Raw genomic sequence first — 23,065 nt, forward strand, 5'->3', positions numbered from 1 at the left:
TCCTGTGGCTCCTCCCACAAACCCCTGCTGACTGCTCCTGTGGCTCCTCCCACAGACCCCTGTATAAAGGCGAATGAGGCATGAGGCCGGCCCTCATTCTCCAGGATGTTGTGTTGTTCATTCTTCCAGTCAATAAAAGCCAATATCTCACTTCTTACGTCTCAGAGTGAGTTATTGATGGTGCATCAAGGGCCCAGGTCGTAATACACTGTTTGGACAATTTAAGCTCTAGTCCAGATAGACTGGAAAGGCAGGGTGTCAAGATCGGAGGCGAGAGTCGGGCTGATTTTGCTCACTCTCCCACAATATTAAAGGCACGGGAAGAAGGTTGGGGAATGGGACCGAGGAGGGAAAAAAGGATAGCCATGATTGAATGGCCAAATAGCCTAATTCTACTCCTATGTCTTATGGTCTTATGATATTAACTTCTCTCTCCATGGCATTAAGGCTGTGAGACTACCCCCAGCAGCTGTGTTTCATGTCTGCAAGCTTCGTAGCGTTTTGCCCCACTAATATGATGAACTGATACTGAGGCTTTGGGCCTACTCCAGGCTGCTGCGGGAATTCGGATCTCAATTTGGTTTGGAATGCATTCGGATCTCAATTTGGTTTGGAATGCTGCTGCTCATTTCTATTTTTGCATGATCTGTGTCTTTTCTCTTTCTCTGTGCATTGGGGGTTGGTCTTTATTTTATTTTAATTAAGTTCTTTTGGCTTCTTGCTTTGTGGCTGCCTGTAAGCAGACAAATCTCAAGGTTATATAATTTATACATTCTTTGATATAAATGTACTTCAAATCTTTGCTTCTCGAAATAAATAAACTCAGCAGGTCAAGTAAAGAGAAGGCCAATGTATTGGACCCCTGCATCAAAACATTCAACACCTCTTTGCTCCAGTGATGATGCTTCACCTGCTGAGTTCCTCCCACAATTTGTGGATTGCTCGACTTTCTAGCATTCACATGGAAGATGCCCAGAGTCCACTCCCTACAATTCAAATGCAGTGGCCAGCTGCTGCAGTCCAAATTTGCACCTCCTTCTTGTCATTTAATAATCCTCTGAACAATTTCCATCTGGGATATTGCGAAAACAGATTAGATGACATCAAAAATTCCAACGATGCTTGTTAATCTGATTATTTACATCAGTATCAGTCTTATCCAATTCTGGCATAAGGTCACTGCTTTGAAACAAAAGCCAGATCCTATTTGATCTGCTTCACCATCCATATTTTCCCCACCCCCATTACTTTCCCACAACTGTACACACTCCTTGTGGCTCAGTGAGTTTAACTGATTTGGATTCCACGACTATTCTGTGAGGAGGAGCTACCCAAAGCAAAGATTTTGCTTTAGGCCATGTCACTTGAGGCACTGTTGATGGAATATGCCATGGGTCATATTTACTGTTTTTATATAACTCAAAGTCAGAGATGCTTAAAAAGAATTTAACTAGGTTTAATTAATTAAAAAAGAAGTACAACTGAAGTCAGATATACACTGAAAAATACACTTCGATTAGCTTGTGGTCCACTACAGAATTTTTGATTCAAGTTCAGTAAGTCGTGATCTTCAACTTTCTTTTCTTTTCAATGACCTAAAAGGTATTGTGGTTCTCCAATTTCAGACTTCAGATTTATCCTGAAGGCCTGTTCAGTCTCACAAGTAAACTTTAGCCTATATATGTTCATACACCCTAATTCTCATCTTGGTTACAATTTATAGTTTTTTGAGTTCAAGCCTACTATTGGCAGAATCTCACTCTGCAATTAAACAAAATGACTTTGGCTGCAATCTCCCTTGTGAAACCAGTGAAACTATTCTGCAGCAAGTGGTTAACTATAAATATGTAATATGCAAAACTGACTGAGAAGAAGTGCCTTCAACCAGAAGTTAAATGACAATTTGAGGTTAAGCATATGTAATAAATCATTTTATTAATAATACAAATTAATGTATGTTATTGTATTATAGCTAATAATACAAAAATAGTTTTGCTTCATTAATGAAATGACAAGGTGGAGAAATACAATATAAGGCTAATTCATATGTTAATGGAAGCTGATTCTTCAAAAATGCGTTTTAACTTCACAGTCAGTTATACTAAGTTCTGAGTGTTGCCCCTTTCAAAGTTCAAAGAACATTTATTATCAAAATATATATACATTGAAATTTGTCTTCTTGCACACAGCCACAAAATTAAGAAACACGATAGAATTCACAAAAAAAACCTACACCACAAAGACAGACACACTCAGTTTGCAAAAAAGAAAGAATAAATTGTGCAAACAAAACCAAACAATGCACGGACCATTAACCACAGAGTCGCTGAAAGTGATTCCACAGCCAATCCGGGAGCCCAGTGGCCGCAAACCACAAACTTCAACGCTCAGGCAGGTAAAGCTGCATGGGGTAGTGAGCCACACACCAGTTCATACTTTGCCCTCAGCCTGGAGGCCTTAATCTTTTTAAAATCTGGCTCAGTGCTTAAATCAGCCAAACATTGGTTTGTCATCCTCTCCTGAGTCTCGTCCCCGGCGCTATAATCCGTACCAGAGTTTCGGTCCAGTTCAGCAACAACTACCTCATTCCTGAGAGTCCGTTCAAAAATGCCAGCTGATACAGACGGTTCAAAAGCACATCGCCCAATAGGGAATTACAAGCTGCAGATTGCACTGATCAGAGCCTCAAAAAATATATATTTAGTAGAATTAGTTTTGTTAGCTGCCTGCAAAGCACCTCCTTGTCTCTGCAGCACCATCTTTGCGCACGCTTAGGGAGAAAGGTGCCCGTGCAGTTGAAGTAACAAAGATGGCATCGAAAGAAAAAAGTTAATGCTCAGTGACAGCCTCATCTAATCTACAGATATCTCAGCACAAAACAGCCTAGCTAATTAATGGCTGGTTAACTGTCTCACTGACAAATAACATGAACACTCTAATCTTTCTGTTTATCTTTTGGATCCTTTAAGCATCTTATACTATTTATAGTTATTTGATATCTTGCAGCTAGATTGCTTTTCACATCTACCCTTTCAACTAATGGGTATCAATTTTTTTCTAAAACTATTTCATATTTTCCACAAAAATAATTGAACTTCCATAATTTCCCATGGAATCACCAAATCACATATCTTGGAGGGAACGTTATTGACCCATTCTATTTCAGCTAGTCAATTATTTGCCACCCCTCCCCCGCCCCACCATTTCAGAGTAGGCTGATCAGAATTTCCATTTGATTACGACTTGTCTTTATTTTGACTTCTTAATGTAATGGTGGATTTTAAGAAATATTCAAGAAACAATCTTCAACAATCACAACAATATTCCATTGTGCAAGATGTGGTCCCAACCACTGGAGTGCTTGCCCCTTGATGTCCATTAATCCAATTCTGTCTCCAGTGACAATCTGCTGGAGGAACTCCATGAGACAAGTAGGATCTCTGGGGGGAATGAAATTGTCAACAGTTTGGGTCGAAACCCTGCACCAGGACTGAGATGGAGAGACAAGCTGGTCAGCATAGAGAGAAGAAGGGGAATGGCAAGAAAAGATTCTGAGGGAGGGTGGTAGACAGGCAGTTGTGCTGGGTAGGGGGAGGGGGGGGGAGAAAAGAGAGAGAGAGAGGAGCACCAGAGGGAGATGGAGAACAGGCAAGGAGTGATTGTGAGAGGGGTAGAGAGAGAAAAAAGAAAAAGGGGAGGATAAATAAATAAACAAACAAATAAATAAAGAATGGGGTAAGAAGGGGAGGAGGGGCATTAACAGATGTTAGAGAAATCAATGTTCATGCTATCAGTTTGGAGGCTACCCAGACAGAATATAAGGTGTTGTTTCTCCAACCTGAATGTGGCTTCATCTTGACAGTAGAGGAGGCCATGGATAGACATATCAGAATGGGAATGGGACGTGGAATTAAAAAGTGTGGCCACTGGGAGATCCTGTTTTCTCTGGTGAACAGAGCGTAGGTGTTCAGCAAAACAGTCTCCCAGTCGGCATTGGGTCTCACCAATATATAGAAGGCCACACCGGGAACACTGCATGTCGTATATCACACCAGCCGACTCACAGGTGAAGTGTCGCCTCACCTGGAAGGACTGTCTGGGGCCCTCTTCCCTCACAACCACCAATTTAGGCCCCAGACAGTCCTTCTAGGTGAGGCGATACTCAGGTTGGAGAAACAACACCTTATATTCTGTCCGGATAGCCTCCAACCTGATGGCGTGAACATTGATTTCTCTAACTTCCATTAATGCTCCCCTCCCCTTCTTGCTCCATCCCTTATTTATTTATTTATCTATCTATCTCTTTCCCCCTTTTTTTTCTTTTCTCTCTCTCTGCCCCTCTCACAATCAGTCCTTGCCTGCTCTCCATCTCCTTCTGGTGCCCCCCCTTTCTTTCTCCCCAGGCCTCCCATCCCATGATACTCCCTCTTCTCCAGCCTTGCATCCCTTTTGCCAATCAACTTTCAAGCTCTTAGCTTCATCCCTTCCCTCATGTCTTCTCCTATCATTTCGGATCTCCCCTCCCCTTCCCACTTTCAAATCTCTTATTATCTCTTCTTTCAGTTAGTCCTGATGAAGGGTCTCAGCCTGAAATGTCGACTGTACTCCTTCCTATAGATGCTGCCTGACCTGCTGTGTTCCACCAGCATTTTGTGTGTGTGTGAGGTGAACAAGATTTGGAACTAGCTGGGGGATTGGGAGAGGCATTTGAAAGCTGTGAGTGAGATGGGTGGGTGGAGCCAAGAGGAGAAAGGGGACAAAGATGGGTGAAGGTGGCATGGGGGATAGGAAGGAAGGGGAAAAAGTACCTGGGGTAAGGGAGTAATAGGTGCAGAGAGTTGATCATACCAGGGAGACTCCACAATATCTATCCCAAATTTCCTGTTATAGATACTTCAGCTCCTTTTCCCAGTCCCTTCCCCTTCTCCTGAAGGTCCTGAAGCATCTTCTGCTGTTTAACTGGATACTTTTCCCAGACATTTCCCCTTCTCCTGAAAATCCTGAAGCACCTTCTGCTATCCCAATGGATACTTGACGGTAACATCAAAGTACTCATTACCTGTGAAGCCCTGGAGGCAGTAGATGTTTTTCCACCTGAAACTGGCAGCACTCCAGGGTCTTCTTGGTGAAGAGGTCCCTGGTGAAGGGATTTTCCTCATTGAGGTCCCTCACTGTCCCTCACTGTCACCCTGACAGTGTTGCAAATCCCTCATGCTCCTACTGAGGAGCTTGTAACTGCGACCATCCCAGTAGGAGTGAATTGGCTATAACAGATTATGAGATGTTAGAGATTGGTTTACCAATCACCATTAGGATCCACCCCGACACCAGCAATAAAGCTTTCATCAGGCAGCCACTCGATCAAGCATTAAACCATTATCTTCTTTCTTCTTCAGAGCTCATGTTTGCAGATAGATCCACCACGTAGGTCTGCCTTTGTGATTCCCACTCTGTGGAAGTGGCAGTAGGACCACCAGCTCTCCCCTGCCAAGGACGTGTCCCCCACAGAGATGATAATGCAGAAAACGTGACACTTCTGCTCAAAGAGACTTGAGCAGGGATTTCCCCTCAAGCAATCTCCTGCCCTGTTATTGTTGTTCATAGGAGTGGGAAGTGAGGATGATATAATGAGGGAAATTAAAGTAGTTGAGTAACAGACTTGAGCACAGAGAAAGAATTGGACAAATTTAAATGAAGTAAAGAATAAAGGACATTATTTTAAAAAGCAGTGTATTTATTTTGTTCAAAGCATTGAATTACAATATAGTCTCTTCTGCTAACTGGATCCTTAAACCATTAAATGTCTGAATGCCAAAATATTTGAAAAGTGGACCAAATATTATATCACACTAATAAGCACAGGGTAATAACAGAATCAACTGCTACCAGCAGTTTGTATTTCTTGTTTTGATTGGAGATAAAGCACAGCAATAGCCCTACCAGCACAACAAGCCTGCACTACGTGTCCAGTGAACCTACTAACCTGTGCATCTCTGGAATGTGGGAGGAAGCCGGAACATCCAGAGAAACCCACACAGACATAAGAACATAAAAGCTCCTTACAGAGAGTGATGGAATTGAACCCAGCTCCCTGGCGCTGAAATAGCATTACACAAACTACTATGCTACCATGCCACCCTAAATAATTCAATTCATTAAATACTTTCTTCCTCATATATTTTATTTTTTCTATTCTTATTACACATTTTTTAATGTCTCAACACAAATTTCTTTACCATCATTTTAGCAGAGGAGTTAACCTGAGATTTTTTCAAACAATTACGGACACACTTAACCTCTCCGTCCTTCAGTCTGTGTCCCCTCCCCCCTGCTTTAAGAAGACCATTATCATCTAGGAACCAAAATTAACAAGATAACATGCCTTAGTGACTGCCCCTCGGTGGCTCTGACACCTAACATCATGAACTGCTTCGAGAGGCTGGTCAGGCAAGCATTAAATCCAGCCTCATAGCAAGCCTGAACTACTGCAATTCGCCTACCACTGTAACATGTCTACATCGAGTGCCATTTCCCTGGCCCTACACTCACCTCCTGGGCATCTGGATAGTAAGAACACCTATGTAAGTCTATCATTTATTGACATCAGCCCGCCCTTCCATGCTGTGATTCAATACACACTCATCACCAAACTCTGGACCCTGGGAGACAACTCCTCCCTCTGCAACCAAGTCCTTGACTTCCTGACCAGCACTGTAATAAGTAAGTAGAGGCAGCAACACTTCTGCTATAATCATTCCAAAGATTGGTGCTCCACAAGTTTACGCCCTAAGCACTCTATTCGACACTCTGTACATCCAAGCCTGAGGCACATGTCGTTTGGCTTGAGGACAGCTTCTGTCATGCTGTTATCAGACTCTTTGATGGACCTCTTGTACAAATAGGTGGACACGTCACCTCACAATCTACCTGTTATGATCTTGCACTTTATTGCTTCCCTCACTGCACTTTCTCTGTAGCTTTTACATTACAATCTGCATTGTTATTGTTCTACCCTGTTCTACATCAAAGCACTGTATACTGATTCAATTTATATAAACAGTATACAGGCTTTTCACTGTACATGTGACAATAATAAACTAATAACAATGCCAATCCGTTCAATTGACAGGGATAGTTTCATTTGTTATTTTGTTTGAAACTTTAATGCTACATAAATACTCAGAAAATCTCTTTCTATACTTTGTGCACAAAATTATGCATATTTTCATGGAAAAAATATATATTTTCATTTATGTATATTTTCATGGAAACTAGGGATTGCTCTGGTGTACAAGATAAGAATTTGAATGTGAATGATGTTCGTCAACCTCCTTCAAAATGGAGAAAACTTGGCTAATGCCAAATGATGCATGAATGCAGATTAGTGGATGACGGTCTAAGAGTGTTCCAGAAATTTTATTGTTTGCCAAAAAATATGGTAACTATTTTTGACTGAACAGATATTTTTATAGTGTCAGCCCCTTTACAGATATTTTCTAGCTCTAACATTGTCATTTTCTACATGTCCATCGCCTAATGCCAGTATTCTCACAATTCCTCTGCCACCTCCCACTAAACACTTTCCAGATTATAAACTTTCTATATTGACAGGCACCCTGACTCTCTTACTCTCTCAACTTCTGATATTTTTCAGAGAATTTCTTGTAGTCACCCATAACTATCTAATGACTATCTCCAATATCTCCCACAACGTACCAAAGGCACTGGAAGCTGTGTTTGTTCAACCACTAAACACTGGATGATCTGTTACATGACTTGCATTTCACTTCACTGAATGAATAACACAATAGGAATTTCAAACTGTTTGTTTCACTTCTTGTGTTGTTTTATACTTGTAACCTTGTGAAAAGAAATGTTTTGTAAATGCCCGAAAGACTATGAAGATATTATATGCCACATGCAGTTGAAAACAGTGCATAGACTCCACCTAGACAAATTCACATCTTACATATCACGTATTTTAACTCCTTCAGTTTTTAGATGGATATCAATAAGGGCCAGGCTTATAAGGCTGGGTGTTTATTAGATATTACTGACAAATGACCTTCCCTAAAAAAAAGAAATTATATTGACTTCGTAAGGTTAAGCTGCATTGTTTTATAAAGTAGCACAGATAACAATTTCTCCTTAGTATCTTAAATTTAGAATATATTGAATCCATCTATTTCAAACAGTTAAGGAATTATAAAGCAAGACTGTTTCTCTGTAAGGTACCTATCGCTAAATTAGAATCCTTCAAGTTGTTGAAAAGTTAATTTCAGATAGAAAGACATCATGTCACATCTCTTCACTTTCAATAACTACACATCATAAGTTTATGTTTGATTATCAGAAAATTCTGCAATAGCATGTTATAAACCTTTTTTCTATTTCTTCAGTTTTTATGTCAGTGTTTACCATTTGACTTGTATTTTCATAGTAATTATAAATATTTATATAGGTTTAACCAAACCAGTTTAATGAGCTTACAAAAGAAATCATTGTTGAAATATGCAATGACAAATCTTTAAAGTCCACAGGAATGTACATTCCGATGCAAGCATTTACTTATTTCTCAGAGATAAAGGAATAAAAGCATGAATTTAAAGTTACTTGTCTTACCTTTTTCTTCTCCGAATGTAATAGAGAATAATCAACAGAACAACTGCAATGCAAAACAAAATAAACCACTGCATGTTTTGATCCAGAAATGTTTCCTTCAATAACTCAGTGCCAATGGTAACTGTGCTCTGGGTGGAATGAGCTAAGCCACGGTCTGGTAACTCGTTTAATTCTAAACATTCATATCAACAGGTCTGACTCGTCTTGTGACTTTCTGTCAAAGGAAGGCATGGTACACAACCAGACGTTTTATAATTGGATTCTTGAATTTCTAAATCAGGGCTGGCATCTTTCCACTTCTGGGGCCCACCCCTTTTTCAGTGGTCCTGTTGAGTATGAAGCTCTTCTAAGATCCAAGACAAAATTTAGCCAACAACATTAGAAACCTCTTTAAAGTAACAGCATAAATGAACACTAGGTGGTTTAGAAATAAGACAAATAATTATATTTTGTTGCCTCTAGAAATCATTATGAATCAACCAGAGATTCTGCAATTCTATTTCAAGAATCATATTAATTATAACATGAAGCAAAGTAGTATAATGTTATCAATCACTGTTTGTTAATATCAGCAAATGAAAAAAATAAGGTTAGAATTATGGGGTATATCATTTAAATTTGTAGCATTTGTGCACAGACAGAAGTATTTTATTTGTGTGTGCCTGATTTCACTAATCAGGGAGCAGCCAGTTTAATACCATAATTTGTTAGTCAATAAGTATTAATATATTTTTATAGGTGTATCTGCTTTTACTAAGTTGAGTAAGCTTTGAGCAGTGAAGCACAGACAAGATGCATATCCTTGGTACTTTAGTATCTAGTACTGGTATACTAACACTATTAATTCATTCCAGAAAAATAGCCGTGAGGGAGTATTCAGATAACATTCTTCTAATTAATTGTGTTAGCTTAAATGTACTTAAATGCAGTGGAAGTACTTTCTAGTGATATTAAATTGGAATTACTTAGATTTTAAAAGCACATTTTTATACTGGTATCATTAACTTTCAATAGTTTTGAAAATTTGTGAATGTTAGTCAGAAAAAATTTAGTGTCTGAATATTTTAACAAGTGCATAAACTTCGAGATGGAGCTTATTCAGACCCTCCCATGAACTGCCACTTGCGACCAGTAGGTGCAGCTAACAACCACCATATTGGAGTTGGCCACATTTAGGAAGCTGTAGCTGAAAAATATGCATCTGGTGACTGCAAACTGTCAGAAGAGTTGCAACCACAGGTGCAAAGAAACTTGGGTCAATATATTTGAAATGGCAGAAAGTACATTTCATTTATGACCCATTCAATAACTATAAACAGGGGGTAACATACAGAGGCCTACCTTCATTTAAAACCTAATATAAGGCTCCAATTTATTTCAAAGAACAGTAATAGTAATTAAAAGAACAGTCAAAGTAATTCATTTCCAGGCTCATTCAGAACTGAGGCAGTTGGTAAGTGGACAGTGTAATATCCTGGGGAAATTTCAGCAGTTTTCTTACATCATTGCTGATGCGGTTTTGCTTTACATTTGGCAATCCATGACTCCTGTGTGAATGAGATCACGTAGAAGTTGCAGTCTGTGTTTTTTCAACTCCATTTTGGCACAGTGACTCCATCATGAATATCAGGCAGGTCCAACCGAATGCAAAGGCAGCTCTTATGAAATGTTAGGGCTGTGGGGTGCCAAGATAGGCATTAGCTAGGTGAGACCCTAAAAAGATTGAATATATTTAATAGTTTCATTTTATTAACATCCGTGTGAGTTTATGAATACTGTAAGGTTCAGAAGATTTTAACAGCTGCCTAAATATTTATTTCTCTCAGGTTTATTGTGAGGGGTCAGTGGTTTAAGTGACCTTATTACAATTTCCTCACGTCTCCTCCTCAATATTGCTGAGGCTAAATGTAGATAGCTATCTGCATTTTGAAGTGCTCAATTCAATCAATAAATGTCACCCTACCGGTCAATTGCCACTTTAATTACCAACCCATTCCCACTAAAAGCCATCTCCTACAGATGCTCAAAGGAAGTTTGATGAAAATCACAAAATCCTTCAATTGAACATTTATAGACTTCTTAACATTCAAATCAGCAATATTAATTAGCAAATATTACTATTAGTTCATTGGACAGTTAGAAATGAGGCTGCCATTTCCATTTACACCTCTCATTCTTGCTATTACTTATACTGTACTTGTTTAATAGAATTTGTTTTCTGCATTGCAGGTATGCTGAGTTAATAAAGCTGTTTTTCAGCAGGTTCATGGTTATAACGTGTACATACATTGACAAACCACAGTTGCATTATTACAAGCTGCCTTTCAGAGCAAGTTATTATCAACCCCTCGTCCACCCACCTACCTAACCCTCACCTGGCTTCACTTATCATCTATCACCTTGTACTCCTTCCCCTTCCAGTCCTTGTGAAAGGTCTTCACCTGCAATATCGACTCTTTACTCCTCTCCATAAGTGCTGCCTGACTTGCCAAGTCTCTCCAGCTATTCGAGTGTGTTACCGTAAGCTATTATCAAAGAGTTTTGCTTACATGATCATTAGCACAAAGCAACACTTCTCCTTTATCCAGTTCTTAAATGACTGCACAACTCACTGTGTTAATCTCTTTTGATTGCAAAATTAAAAATAATGATCTTATTCATGTTGACTGCATTGTACGGCACTCCCTAATGTAGTAATGAGAACAATGAAATCCAAACATTGCTTCAGAAGGCTTTAACCCCTCCTTGCCTTATAGTTTTTATTCTTATGTGATATGGGTATATCTGGCAAGGGCAGGATTAATTACTAATGAACAAGTGCTCTTGAAAGGAGGCGACATATTTGAATTGCTGCAGCCCAATAATTGAAATATTCTGTTTTAGATAGGGACTTGACTCAGCAACAACAAACAAATAGTTACATATTTTAATAGCAGATTAGTGTTCAACTTTAGGGGGATCTGCAAGAAATTGAACTTTCCATTAACGGTGTCCCATTACAGTCCGGACAATGGAGCTTAGAGATTTCCAAGTGTTGTAGAAAAATCTTTTTTGTTGTTGATAGCTGACGTCAGACAGTTCAGCAATGATGTACTAGTGGCTGTTGGAGTGAGGTTTATTGTGGTGGATGAAAGCAGGAAACAAGTTGGCTGATATCCCCTGCAGGAAACTGGTTCACGCATGTTGGTAAATCTGCACTCAGCTGTCATTTGTAGCATTCCATTATCTTCTTGGCATTCCTTGCAGGTGGATATGCTGAGTCATTCAATAATGAATATAACATTTGTCACGTACCCCGTGACCGGGTTATCAAACCAGCAGAAATGGAATAATACGTTGGAGTCTGGTATCACTGTAACTAAAAGTGTTTATTAGTAAACTAAGTAATACAGTATTATAAAATGCAAATATACATATAAAACAGGTTAGCAATGATATATACAGAAGTGTAGGAATAGGAATCAAAATCAAACTCTGTCGAAGTCTAGGGGTAAATGAATAGTCTTAAGCTGGTGCAGAGTTCAGTTCAGTTTAAGTCGAGGTAGTTGTTGTTGTACCATTGGAGAGAGAGAGAGAGAGAGAGAGAGAGAGAGAGAGAGAGAGAGAGAGAGAGCGAGCGAGAGGTGAGCAGCTGCAGCAGGCAAACCTTCCGTTGTCTTCTTGTCCTGTTGTGGTCACCAACTGTGACCCCTCCATACCAGGCCAGACTGTTCTTCAGTGGTGAGCCTGTCACCCAGGCGAGGGTGGACACACACACAAGCCCCCACCGGTCTGCCTTTACACACTGTCAGCCTCTGATCGATTCCCCCCCCCCCAATCGATCCTCCAAACCCCCACCTTCCTGTGGGTACACAACGCTCTTTCAGTGCCCCGTGGTGTGTCTGCTTGTGTCTCAGCAGACTTGCTTTTATCTTTCCTGATGGGGTACCAGCCATCCATCAACTCCATGTCCATCACCTGGCACCACCTTGTTGTCTCAGCAAGAAACTCAGAAGCAGGCAAAGTGTCCTTGGAGCAAAAGTAAATAATCATCCATGGAGCCATAACTTTAAATCTTTGTCTCTCTCTCTCTCTCACATCCGCACTGGGTGCCTCCCCCCTCCTCTTCTTCTCTCTCTCATTAGCAGCACAAATAGTGTCCAAAAGCCAGACTCATTCTCCCAATGTTTTAAAGTGGTTGTCCACAAAAAATATGAACCCTAAGGGTACATAACACATTACTCAAGTTTCCCACTCAGACTGTTACCATTGAGAGAGCTGGAAATTATAATTAAGGTGAACTTCAAGGAACTTCATTGTTCTCTTGAATAACGTGCACCAACTCACTAGATATCATCCGATACCTGTCATTATCCAGCTTAAGCTGTGTATATAAACAAAAGAGATGCTGCAGATGGTGGAAATCCACAGTAACACACACAAAGAGCTGGAGAAGCTCAGCAGGTCATCCATGGAAAGGAATAAAGAGTCGATGTTTTGGGTTGAGACCCTTCATCATGCAGATTGCCTGATGAAGGGTCTTGGACAAAATTAGTGACTCTTTATTCCTTTCCATAGATGCTGCTTGACCGGTTAAGTTCTTACAGTATTTTATGTGTGTTGCACCAGATGAATGCAGTCCATTGCAAGCAAATACATTAATAACATTAAAAAACACAAAATGCTGGCAGAACTCAGGAGGAGGTAGTGACGACGTTTTGGGCCGAAACCCTTCATCAGGAGTGAATCAACCTCCTCCCTTCATCTACCTCCTCCCATAGATGTTGTCTGGCCTGGTGAGTTCTGCCAGTATTTTGTGTTTTTTATTTATTTCCAGCATCTGCATATTCACTCGTGTTGACATTAATAACATTTAAAGCAGGTATCTAGATAGGAAAGTTTTAGAGGGATATGGGTCAAATGAAAACAAATAGGACTAGTTTAGATGGATGTCTTGGTTGTCATAGACTATTTGGGCTGAAGGGTCAATTTCCATGCTGTATAACTCAATGACTCTTGAACTGTATGTTTTGCTGCATGATTCTACAGAGCCAACTCTTCTTCGTCTGTACCTCACAGATGAACTATTGACTCATAATCACCAGGACCCTCAAAGTATCCACAATGTATGGGCTGTTCTGATGATCTGTCAGAATTGCCACCACCCTGCTCCCACTCTGATAATCCAACAAGCCTTCCATTTCACCTGAAGATAGTGAATGAATTGTACCTATCAGGTTGTGATATACAGGTTTCCAAGGACATCTTGATGGCCACTTTTGTGCGTGGTTGTTTCCAATTGCACAGAACAGAAGTATGCAGAACACATGTCTCACTCTCACCATGTGAGTTGATTACTTCTGTGGAATGTACATGCACCACGAAGATCTGAAAAAAGATCTAATAGTCCTTGTTGAAGTTCACACTGAGCAGTTACACAACAGAGTATTCTGTGATCTCTGGACTGTTTTCAGGATTGGTGCACACTGAGTCAAACAACGACTGATGTGGGAAAATTATCAACTCAAAAAAAAGCTGACTTTGCTGTCTCTGAGATTGCTGGTCATCCAGCGTAAGCAAATGTTCCTGCCAGGTTCCAGATGCTTCTTGGTTCAAGATGATGCTGAACCACGTCCTCTGTTCAAGTCACAGCTCAGTTTTAGTTCGTGTTTAGTGTCTTTTTTTTCCCGAGTTTGTAGAGATGGTTTTGGGGACCGAGGGGAGTTATGGGTTAGGACAGTGATGTGGGGTAATTAGAGGACAGGTCAGAATCTTAAGCATTCACTCTGCGACACAGACCAGCAAACCAGCATGGACAAAGTCTGGTAGCCACCCACCTCCCCCTCCAGGGTCAACAATTTGTTGGCAGGTTCCTGAGTCAGAGTCCCATCTGGCAGGAGGAACAAGATTCAATGACTCATGGGTTAGCCAGACAGTGGTGAATCTCTGGAATTCTTTGCCACAGGCAGTGTGGAGACCAAATCATTAGGTATATTTAAGGCAGGAGTTGATAGATTCCTGATTGGTCAGGGTATGAATGGATATGAGGAGAAGGCATGAGATTCGAGCTGAGAGGAAAATTGGATCTGCCATAATGAAAAGGCTGAGCAAACTCAACATGCCAAATGGCCTAACTCTGCTCCTATATCTTATGGTCTTCTACAACATTGGTAACCAGAATCATTTCCCAGTAGAAATGTCAAGTACTAGAGGATACACAATGCTTAGGAGAGACAATAGCGCCTAACAGTGACTCCTTTGTTTGCATCTTCAGAAACAGCTCTATTTCTATCTTTAATATCTCTATATTTCCCTTTCAATGTTCTTTTGAAGATGCTGACCTGGAGTTACACATTGACTTCAGTTCTTTGTGGGAATGGGACCCACTCTGGGGGTCTCACCACTGGCTGTTATTTGATATGCCAAGGACGCAGCCTAGAAGATTAGTTTGTCTTTGGAGTTTCAGGATTTTGTGGCACTTGGAGGCGGGCAGACTCGAGGTCGGTGCCTCTGCAGGAAATCAATGTGTCATGGGAGACAAAATATCTCTGGCTGTGTGCCCAGTAATCCGAGTTCTTTGGGCACAGAGAAAAGCAACGCAATGGAGTTTTAACATCGTAACCCAGCCAGTTGTTTGTTATGTCTGCTCTCTCACTGTAAAATGGAGACACCTCTTTTTCCCTTATTAGGGAGAGAGAGCCTGTGGTAGGTCAAATACCGGGTGAACGAGTAGTCTTTGGGGTACTGCAAGTCTGTGTCTTTTTTGATGCTTTGCTGCACACTTGAGTGCTCCGTGGTGGGTGCTGATGCTCTGTTTTGCTGGTGGGGGGGATCATTGCTTTGCTGTTGTTTACACATGGGAGGGGGAGCTGGGGGGGACTTTGGGGTTCTAACATTTAGCTGTCATTCATTCTTTGGGACACTCCTGTTTTTGTGGATGGTTGCGAAGAAAAAGTATATTTCAGGATGTATATTGTTTACATCTCTCTGACATTAGATGTGCCTTTGAAACCTTTGAAACACAATAGCTTTAAAGTTGGGAGGGGAGTGATTTTAAAGATGTGCAGGGTAATTTTTAAGCACAGAGACCTTGAACATACTGTCAGAGGTAGAAGTGGTGGCAGGTATGATAGTGAAATTTAAGAGGCATCTAGACAGACATACAAGTAGGTAGGGAATGTAGGCATATGATGTTACCAGGTTCGATATAGCCCAAGTGCGGAGTGAGAGACACTGAAGCAGGTCGATAGTTCACAGACTTTAATACGAACAGTGTTAAAGGAAAATAAAACAATAAACGCTTGGCCAAACAGGGCCGTTAACTAAAACTCTCAAAAGGAAAACAAAGCCTACACTGCGGCTGAAAAGAACATCTAAGTGTTAAATGAATACCACTAGTCTTCAAAGTCAATTGACTTGAAAGTCCAATATCTCAGGGGACTTCAATGCAAAACAGCAGCGAAGCGTTGCTATGCACTGTCCAAGTCTCAATAAGTACTACAATGACAAGTATGGAGTTAAATACTATCACCATTAAATAATAATTAGCTGACACCTTCAAATTCATAAGTGCAATTGCCGTAGCTGAATCAGTGGTTGTGACAGGGCCCCCCTCTCTAGGTGCAGCCCCTGAGGTGTCACAGACCTGTGTCCGCTGGAAGTCCCGGATCAGCGACTTGTCCAAGATGTACTTCGTCAGGATCCAAGTACGTTCTTCTGGGCCATACCTTTCCCAGTCCACAAGGTACTGGACCTTACCACGTGCCCAGCGAGATGCCAGGAGGCGCCGCACAGTATAGACAAGGGAACCATCTACCAGGTGGGGAGGAGGGAGGGGTGGGGTGACTGGGGCCAGGGGAGAGGTAGTAACCAGCTTCTGGGAAACATGGATTATTGGGTGGATCTTCAGTGATGCTGGTAGACGCAGTCTATAGGACACCTTGTTGACAGCCTTTTCCACTACAAACAGTCCCACGCAGCGCAGTGTCAATTTCCGGTTCTCTCATTCCATCCCATCTCTACTGCAAGGGTATGGAATTTAACTGCATAGGCTCTCACTGTTCCTCTGTCTTGGCACAAATCCAAGAGTCGGAGGGCAGCCTCCTGACCCCGTACTGAAAGTACAAAAACCCTCCTTAACTCCACCATGAAATGCTGGAATGACTGGGCCTGCAGGGTATCCTTGCTCCCTTAATGCGTTGAACAGGCTGAGTGGAGGTTTGTCAAGAAGATTGATCATGTATGTCAATTTTCATGCATCATCACCAAAATGACCAGGCTGGGCTTGGAATGTCAGCTGGCATTGGGTAATAAAATTCCTGCAACCATCAGGATCACCGGAATATCTGTTTGGCGGTGGAATACAGGTTTCTCCCGCTATCTGAAAGTAGAGCATTCCTATGAAACCTTTCGTAAGCTGAAATGGCGTAAAGCAAAGAAGGAATTACCATTGATTTATATGGGAAAAATTTTTGAACGTTCCCAGACCCAAAAAATAACCTACCAAAATCATACCAAATAACACATAAAACCTAAAATAACACTAACAAATAGTAAAAACAGGAATGATGCCAACTAGAGACCACCTTGCTACTAGCAGAACCAACAGTAACTTTGGCAGCTTTCAAGATACTTTCTCTCTGCGTGTAAATAGTACGAATGGTGGACACATGCAAGTTGAACGCATGCACAATGTCTTTATTTTGTTCACCACAATTGAAACGCTTAATTATGTCCAGTTTTACGCTAATCGTAACACCCTTTCGAGCTCTCTTAGGCTTCTCTGATACTTTAGGATGCATTTTGCTAATGGATGCACAAAATAAATCGAGGTAAAGCACAGATGCTCACAGACACAGTTCAAAGCTACGGCGGCTTGATGTTGAGATGCTGAGTGTAGTTCCTGGGGAAGGAGTTTGGTGGCACCACTCTGGCTGCTCGGGGTGCGCACTGCCTCTATACAGTAACGGCTCGCTGCAAAACAAACGCTGAACGTTAGTTTCGCTTTTCGCCTTTTTTCATAAAAGCGAAAATCCTCTTCTGATTTCTTTCAGTTAGCGAAAACAGGTACTAATGTAGGTCTTTTGTAAAAGCGAAGTTGCGTAAAGCAGACTTTCAAAAAGAGGGGGATACCTGTACTCGGTTCCTGAACGATCATGGGAGTCGGATCTGGTCCAGGCACGGGAGTGGGAGCATTAGTAGCAGAGATTATCGGGGCAGCAGTAAAGGAGGATCTGCGAGATGCTGGAGTGGGACTGAGGCGGCCTGAAGCTGCTGAATTGAGCTGGTGAGAACATTAATGGCTGTCAGTTGAGGCTGGCTGTTCACAGTAAGTATGTGGACAGCGGCTGTGAGTGCGGAAATCGCAGGCACCTGAGTCCGATTGTCTGTGGTGAGCTGTTGAACAGTTGCGGCTAGGGATGATACTTGTTCCTCCAAGTAAGACTGGGCTTGTTGGCACGAGGTTACCTGCCTCATTGCCTCCATAACTTCACTGAGAACAGATTCCATTGCCAATAGCTTGTCTCCTACTTGACCAATGAATCTCACGGCCAAGGTCAACTGCTCTCTTTCTCTCTGCTGGGTCCATTTTTGTTGGTCGAGACTTGCCGTTACCAGGTATGACCCAAGTGCAGAGTGAGAGACACTGAAGCAGGTCGATAGTTCACAGACTTTAACACGAACAGTGTTAAAGGAAAATAAAACAATAAATGATAGGCCAAACAGGGCCATTAACTAAAACTCTCAAAAGGAAAATGAAGCCTACAGTGCAGTTGAAAATTACATCTAAACATTAAACGAATACCACTAGTCTTCAAAGTCAGTTGACTAGAAACTCCAATATCTCAGGGGAGGCCGAATGCAAAACAGCAGCGAAGCGTTGCTATGCTCTGAGCAAGCCTCGACAAGCACTACAACGACAAGTATGGAGTTAAATACTATCACCATTAAATATTCCCTTGACACCGCAAAAGCTTTCAAATTAAGCCAACCAGTATAAGTGTCTTTTCTCAGGCCAGATGAGGATGTGGTTACATTCAGACTGCTTTCCTTAGCAAGACGTGTTATTTACATAGCTTCCTGAATTAAACATTCATTTTTGAGTTGTTTCACAGCAACTGGTTAACAGACAAACAAAGGAAAAGATTCAAGCGTGTGCTGTGAATCTTCTGTGAAGGAATGCAACAACCCACTGAGTCTTGGAAGATCCTGACTCAAGGTTACTCAGGATTGAAAAGGAGAATGAATATTCTGGATGGTTTTAAGAAACGTTCACACTTTAGGAGAACAGAGAAGCCCTTTTTAAATGGCAGGAGGAATATACCACTTCACAATCTACCTATCAGACATCCCCTGCCTCTTGTGTAGTAGACTGCTGCTCCCACATTTGCCTCATCGCTCATATCGCGGGATTGTACAGTACCTAGGCAAAATAAGTGATAATGTTCAATGCGTTTTCCATTTTCAGGCAACTCATGCCTTTTCCATTCCTTTCTCTCTCATTCTGATCCTCCAGGTCTTTGCAGACACATTCCGTTCCCAAGCAACACACGCAGAGTGCTAAAGGATCTCAGGAGGTCAGGCAGCATTTTTGGAAATGAATAAACAGTTGATACTTCAGGCCGAGACCTTTCTTCAGGACCGGAAAGGAAGGGGGGAAGACACGAGAGTTAAAATGTTGGGGGAGAGGAAGGGGGATAGCTTGAAAGGGATAGATGAAGCCAGTTTGTTTGGAAAGAGATAGGGTTGGAGAGAATGAATCTGATAGGAGAGAAGAGTGGATCATAGGAGGAAGGGAGCCAGAGGGAGGTGGTAGATAGGTGATAAGAGATAAGAGGCCAGAGAGGGAATAGAAAAAGTGGGGGGGGGAAGGGGGGAGGGAATATTTTTTGATATTGATATTCATGCTATCAGGTTGGAGGCTACCCAGACAGAATATGAAGTGTTGCTCTACCACACTGGGAGTGTTCTCATCTTGGCACAAAAGGAGGCCATGCACCGACGTGTTGGAATGAAAAGAGGAATCGGAATTAAAATGTCTGGCTACTGAGAAGTTCTGCTTTTGGCGGATGGAACGGAGCTGTTCGACAAAGCCGTCCCACAAATTACCACGGGTCTGAGCAATGTAGAGGAAACCGAATCGGGAGCACCAGGCACAACTGATTCCAGCAGATTTGCAGATGCATTGGCTGGAAGGACTGTTTGAGGTCCTGAATGGAGGTGAGAGAGGAGGTGAATGGGCAGGTCAACCACTTGGTCCTCTTGCAGGGATAAATGCCGGCTGGGAGATTAGTGGGGAGGGACGAATGGACATGGGAATTGCGGAGGGAGCAATCCCTGCGGAGAGCAAAGAGAATCGGTGTGAGGTGGAGATTATTGTCTGGGGCTCAGGGAGGAGTGGAATTGGGGTGGGGAGAGCTAAAGCTATGTTTAGTGGTAGGATCCCTTTGGAGGTGGCAGAATTTGTGGATGATGATGAGTTGGACACAAAGGCTCACGGGGTGTTAGGCAAGGACAAGAGATAAACTAAAGGCAGTGGGAAGACGATGTGACTGCAGATGTTGGGGAAAAGAAGGAGATGCAGGTGAGGGCAGCACCACTTCACCTGCAAATCTGTTGGGGTGGTCTACTTAGTCTGATGCTCCCAATGCTGCCTCCTTCATAAGTTGCAGGACCACTTTATAGAGCACCTCCGCTCCATCGACCAAAACCGGAATTTCCTATTCAGACAAGTTGATCCATGGCCTTAGGGCTGAGCGTGAAGGTGCAACACCTTATATTCCATCCGGATAGCCTCCAATCTGATGGTATGAATATTGGTTTTTCCTTCTGTTAAAAAATGTTTCCCTCCCCCTCCCCTCTTTTACTATTCCCCACTCTGGCCTCTTAGCTTTTCTCATCTCCCTATTACCACCCTCCTCCTTCTCTATCTCCTAAGCTGCAGTCTCCTCTCCAATCAGATTCCTTCTGCTGCAACCCTTTATCTTTCCAACCCACCTATCACCTTCTAGGCATCTTCCTTGCCCTTAGCCTACCTTTTCTTTTCTGGCATCTTCCTCCCTTCCTTTTCAGTCCTGAAGAAAGGTCTAAGCCTGAAATATCAACTGTATATTCATTTCCATAGATGCTGCCTGACCTGCAGATTTCCTCCAGCATCTTGTGTGTGTTGCTCTGGATTTCCAGCCTCTGCAGATTTTCTCCTGTTTATACATTTCTTTCCAACCCTCAGCAACCATCTCCCTGCCACCACATCAAGCACTTTCTTTATCCTCCCATAAAACCATAAGAATAGGAGCAGAATCGGGCTTTTCGGCCCATCAATTCAGCTTCACCATTCTATTATAGCTGACTTTATTACCCCTCTCAACCCCACTCTCTTGCCTTCTCCCTGTAACCTTTGACAGCCTTCTTACTAGTCAAGAACCAATCCGCTTTAAGTTTACCCAAAGATTTTACCTCCATTCACATCTGCGGCAATGAATTCCACAGATTCACCAGTGTCTGGCTCAAGAAATTCCTACTGATGTTCTGAAAGGGGCATACTTGTACTCCAATCCTCTTTACCTGGTTCCTTCCCAATTATCCACACATTCCACCCACCAGGTGCTCAACCTTGTTGCTCAATTGTTTGCAACTTCTCACTAATCCTCCACTAATCCCCTTGTGTTCTTGCTAGATTTCATACTCTAAAGCCTTCCATTGTCTCCACTTATCATTTCCCAGCCTCTGTCACAATCTCTGTTAACTTATATGTTTGCTATGTTTGTCATATACTGCACCATGACTACAGAAAGCTAGTTTTCATGGCATTTATACCCTTGGTATGCATGCCAATGACAATAAACAAACTTGAAATTGAATTTGAACTTCTGGCATCTTTACACAGACTTCCCTCTATACATTCAGTCTTGATGCAGGCTCTCAAACAATAATGACAATTATTCCTTTGCCTCCACAAATGCTGCTAAACTCCTGAGTTTCCCAATTTGTTTTTTTTAAATGTTTATAACTAGATTTGGATTTCAAATTTATACAAATTGGTTTGGATTTACAGGAAAGAAGGATTTGTTTTCATGATGTAATTCTCTGAAGAACCTCAAAAATATGCTGCCAAAGCCTTAAGGAGATTAAGTCAACAGTTGTAAAATCTGTGCATTAACAATTCAATCAACCTCATTAAATGAATAACCTTTTCCTGAATAAGTCAGTGACATTGACCAATGAAATTTAGGCCTGGATGACTCCTGCATTGGAAAATTCTTTACAATTAAAGTAATGAAGTTAGCCAATGACGCTATGATTATACCAGCCCATTCACCTCCCCCATCATCTCCATTCAGTGTTCTAAATAATACTTCCAAGTCTATTGTATTCGGTACTCCCAATGCAGTCTCATTGGTGAGACCTGTCATAAATTGGTGGACAACTTCATTAGGAAACTCTGCTCTATCTGCCTAACGTAGAACTTCTTCTTGGTCAAGCACTAATTACAATTCCCGTTTCTGATAAAACGTGTCAATCTACGGCATCCTCTTTTGCAACGATGAGGCTGCACTCAGGGTGGAGGAGCAACATCTTGCATTTTGTCCAGGTACCTTTCAACCTGATGGTATGAATATCAATTTCTCCTTCTCATAAAAAAATTCCCTCCCCTCCCCCTTTCTTCTATTCCCCAGTCTGGCTTCTTATATGCCCTGGCTCCCCTCCTCCTTTCCTTTCTCCTCTCTCCAAACCTTTGCCTTTCTCACCCACTTGGCTTGACCTTTCACCTTCCAGTTAACCTCCTTTGCCTCTCCCCACCTTCTTATTCTGTCGTCTTCCCATTTCCTTTCCAGTCTTGAAGAAGAATCTTGGCCTGAAATGTCGAAGATTTGTTCATTTCCGTTGGTGCTGCCTGATTTGCCCATTTCCTCCAGTATATTGCTTTGGATTTCCAGCACCTGTTATAATTCTTGTCTCTGTTATTATATATTGTTTCATTCCCCTCTTCCCACACTCGGGAAATTGTATATGGAATTACAGGGAAATAATCCAATCAGTTTAGAATTTCCGCCTACTCATCCCTGAATTAAATGACAATTTTGAAAAAGGCTGACTTGGGAAACTTTGTCTTCCTAAGGAAATGTTAGAAACTAATGCTGTAAGTAACAGAGCTGCTCCTTCTTTCTAACCCAGAAAACAGCAGATATGTTTTAAAAAACACAAAATGCTGGCAGAACTCAGCAGGCCAGATAGCATCTATGGGAGGAGGTAATAACGACGTTTCGGGCCGAAACCCATCATCAGGAGTGAAGTAACATGGGATGGTTGAGGGGGGATAAGAAGTGGGGGGAGGGATAAAGTAGAGAGCTGGGAAGTGATAGGCTGGAGGGAAATGGGCTGGGGGGGGGGGAAGGTGGAGAATTATGGGAAATAAAAGAGAAAGAAAGGTAGGCCTGGGGGGAGAGATTATAGTGAGGGGGGA

General features: G+C 41.8%; 1 protein-coding gene across 4 annotated transcripts in view; it reads right to left on the reverse strand.

Annotated features, from left to right (window-relative positions):
* ptgis (prostaglandin I2 (prostacyclin) synthase) overlaps positions 1–23,065 on the reverse strand; it is a 173,578-nt gene that overhangs the window by 52,522 nt on the left and 97,991 nt on the right. Inside the window, exon 1 of one of the 4 annotated variants that reach the window (XM_073061776.1) lies at positions 8,623–9,006. The exons of the other annotated variants lie outside the window; for them this stretch is intronic. Coding sequence (XP_072917877.1) covers positions 8,623–8,696 — 74 coding nt within the window. The 5' untranslated portion in view covers positions 8,697–9,006. Of the gene's footprint in view, positions 1–8,622; positions 9,007–23,065 lie in introns of those variants that run through there. 4 annotated transcript variants of the gene reach the window in all.

Source organism: Hemitrygon akajei, chromosome 11 (assembly GCF_048418815.1).
Source record: "Hemitrygon akajei chromosome 11, sHemAka1.3, whole genome shotgun sequence".
Lineage (NCBI taxonomy): Eukaryota > Metazoa > Chordata > Chondrichthyes > Myliobatiformes > Dasyatidae > Hemitrygon > Hemitrygon akajei.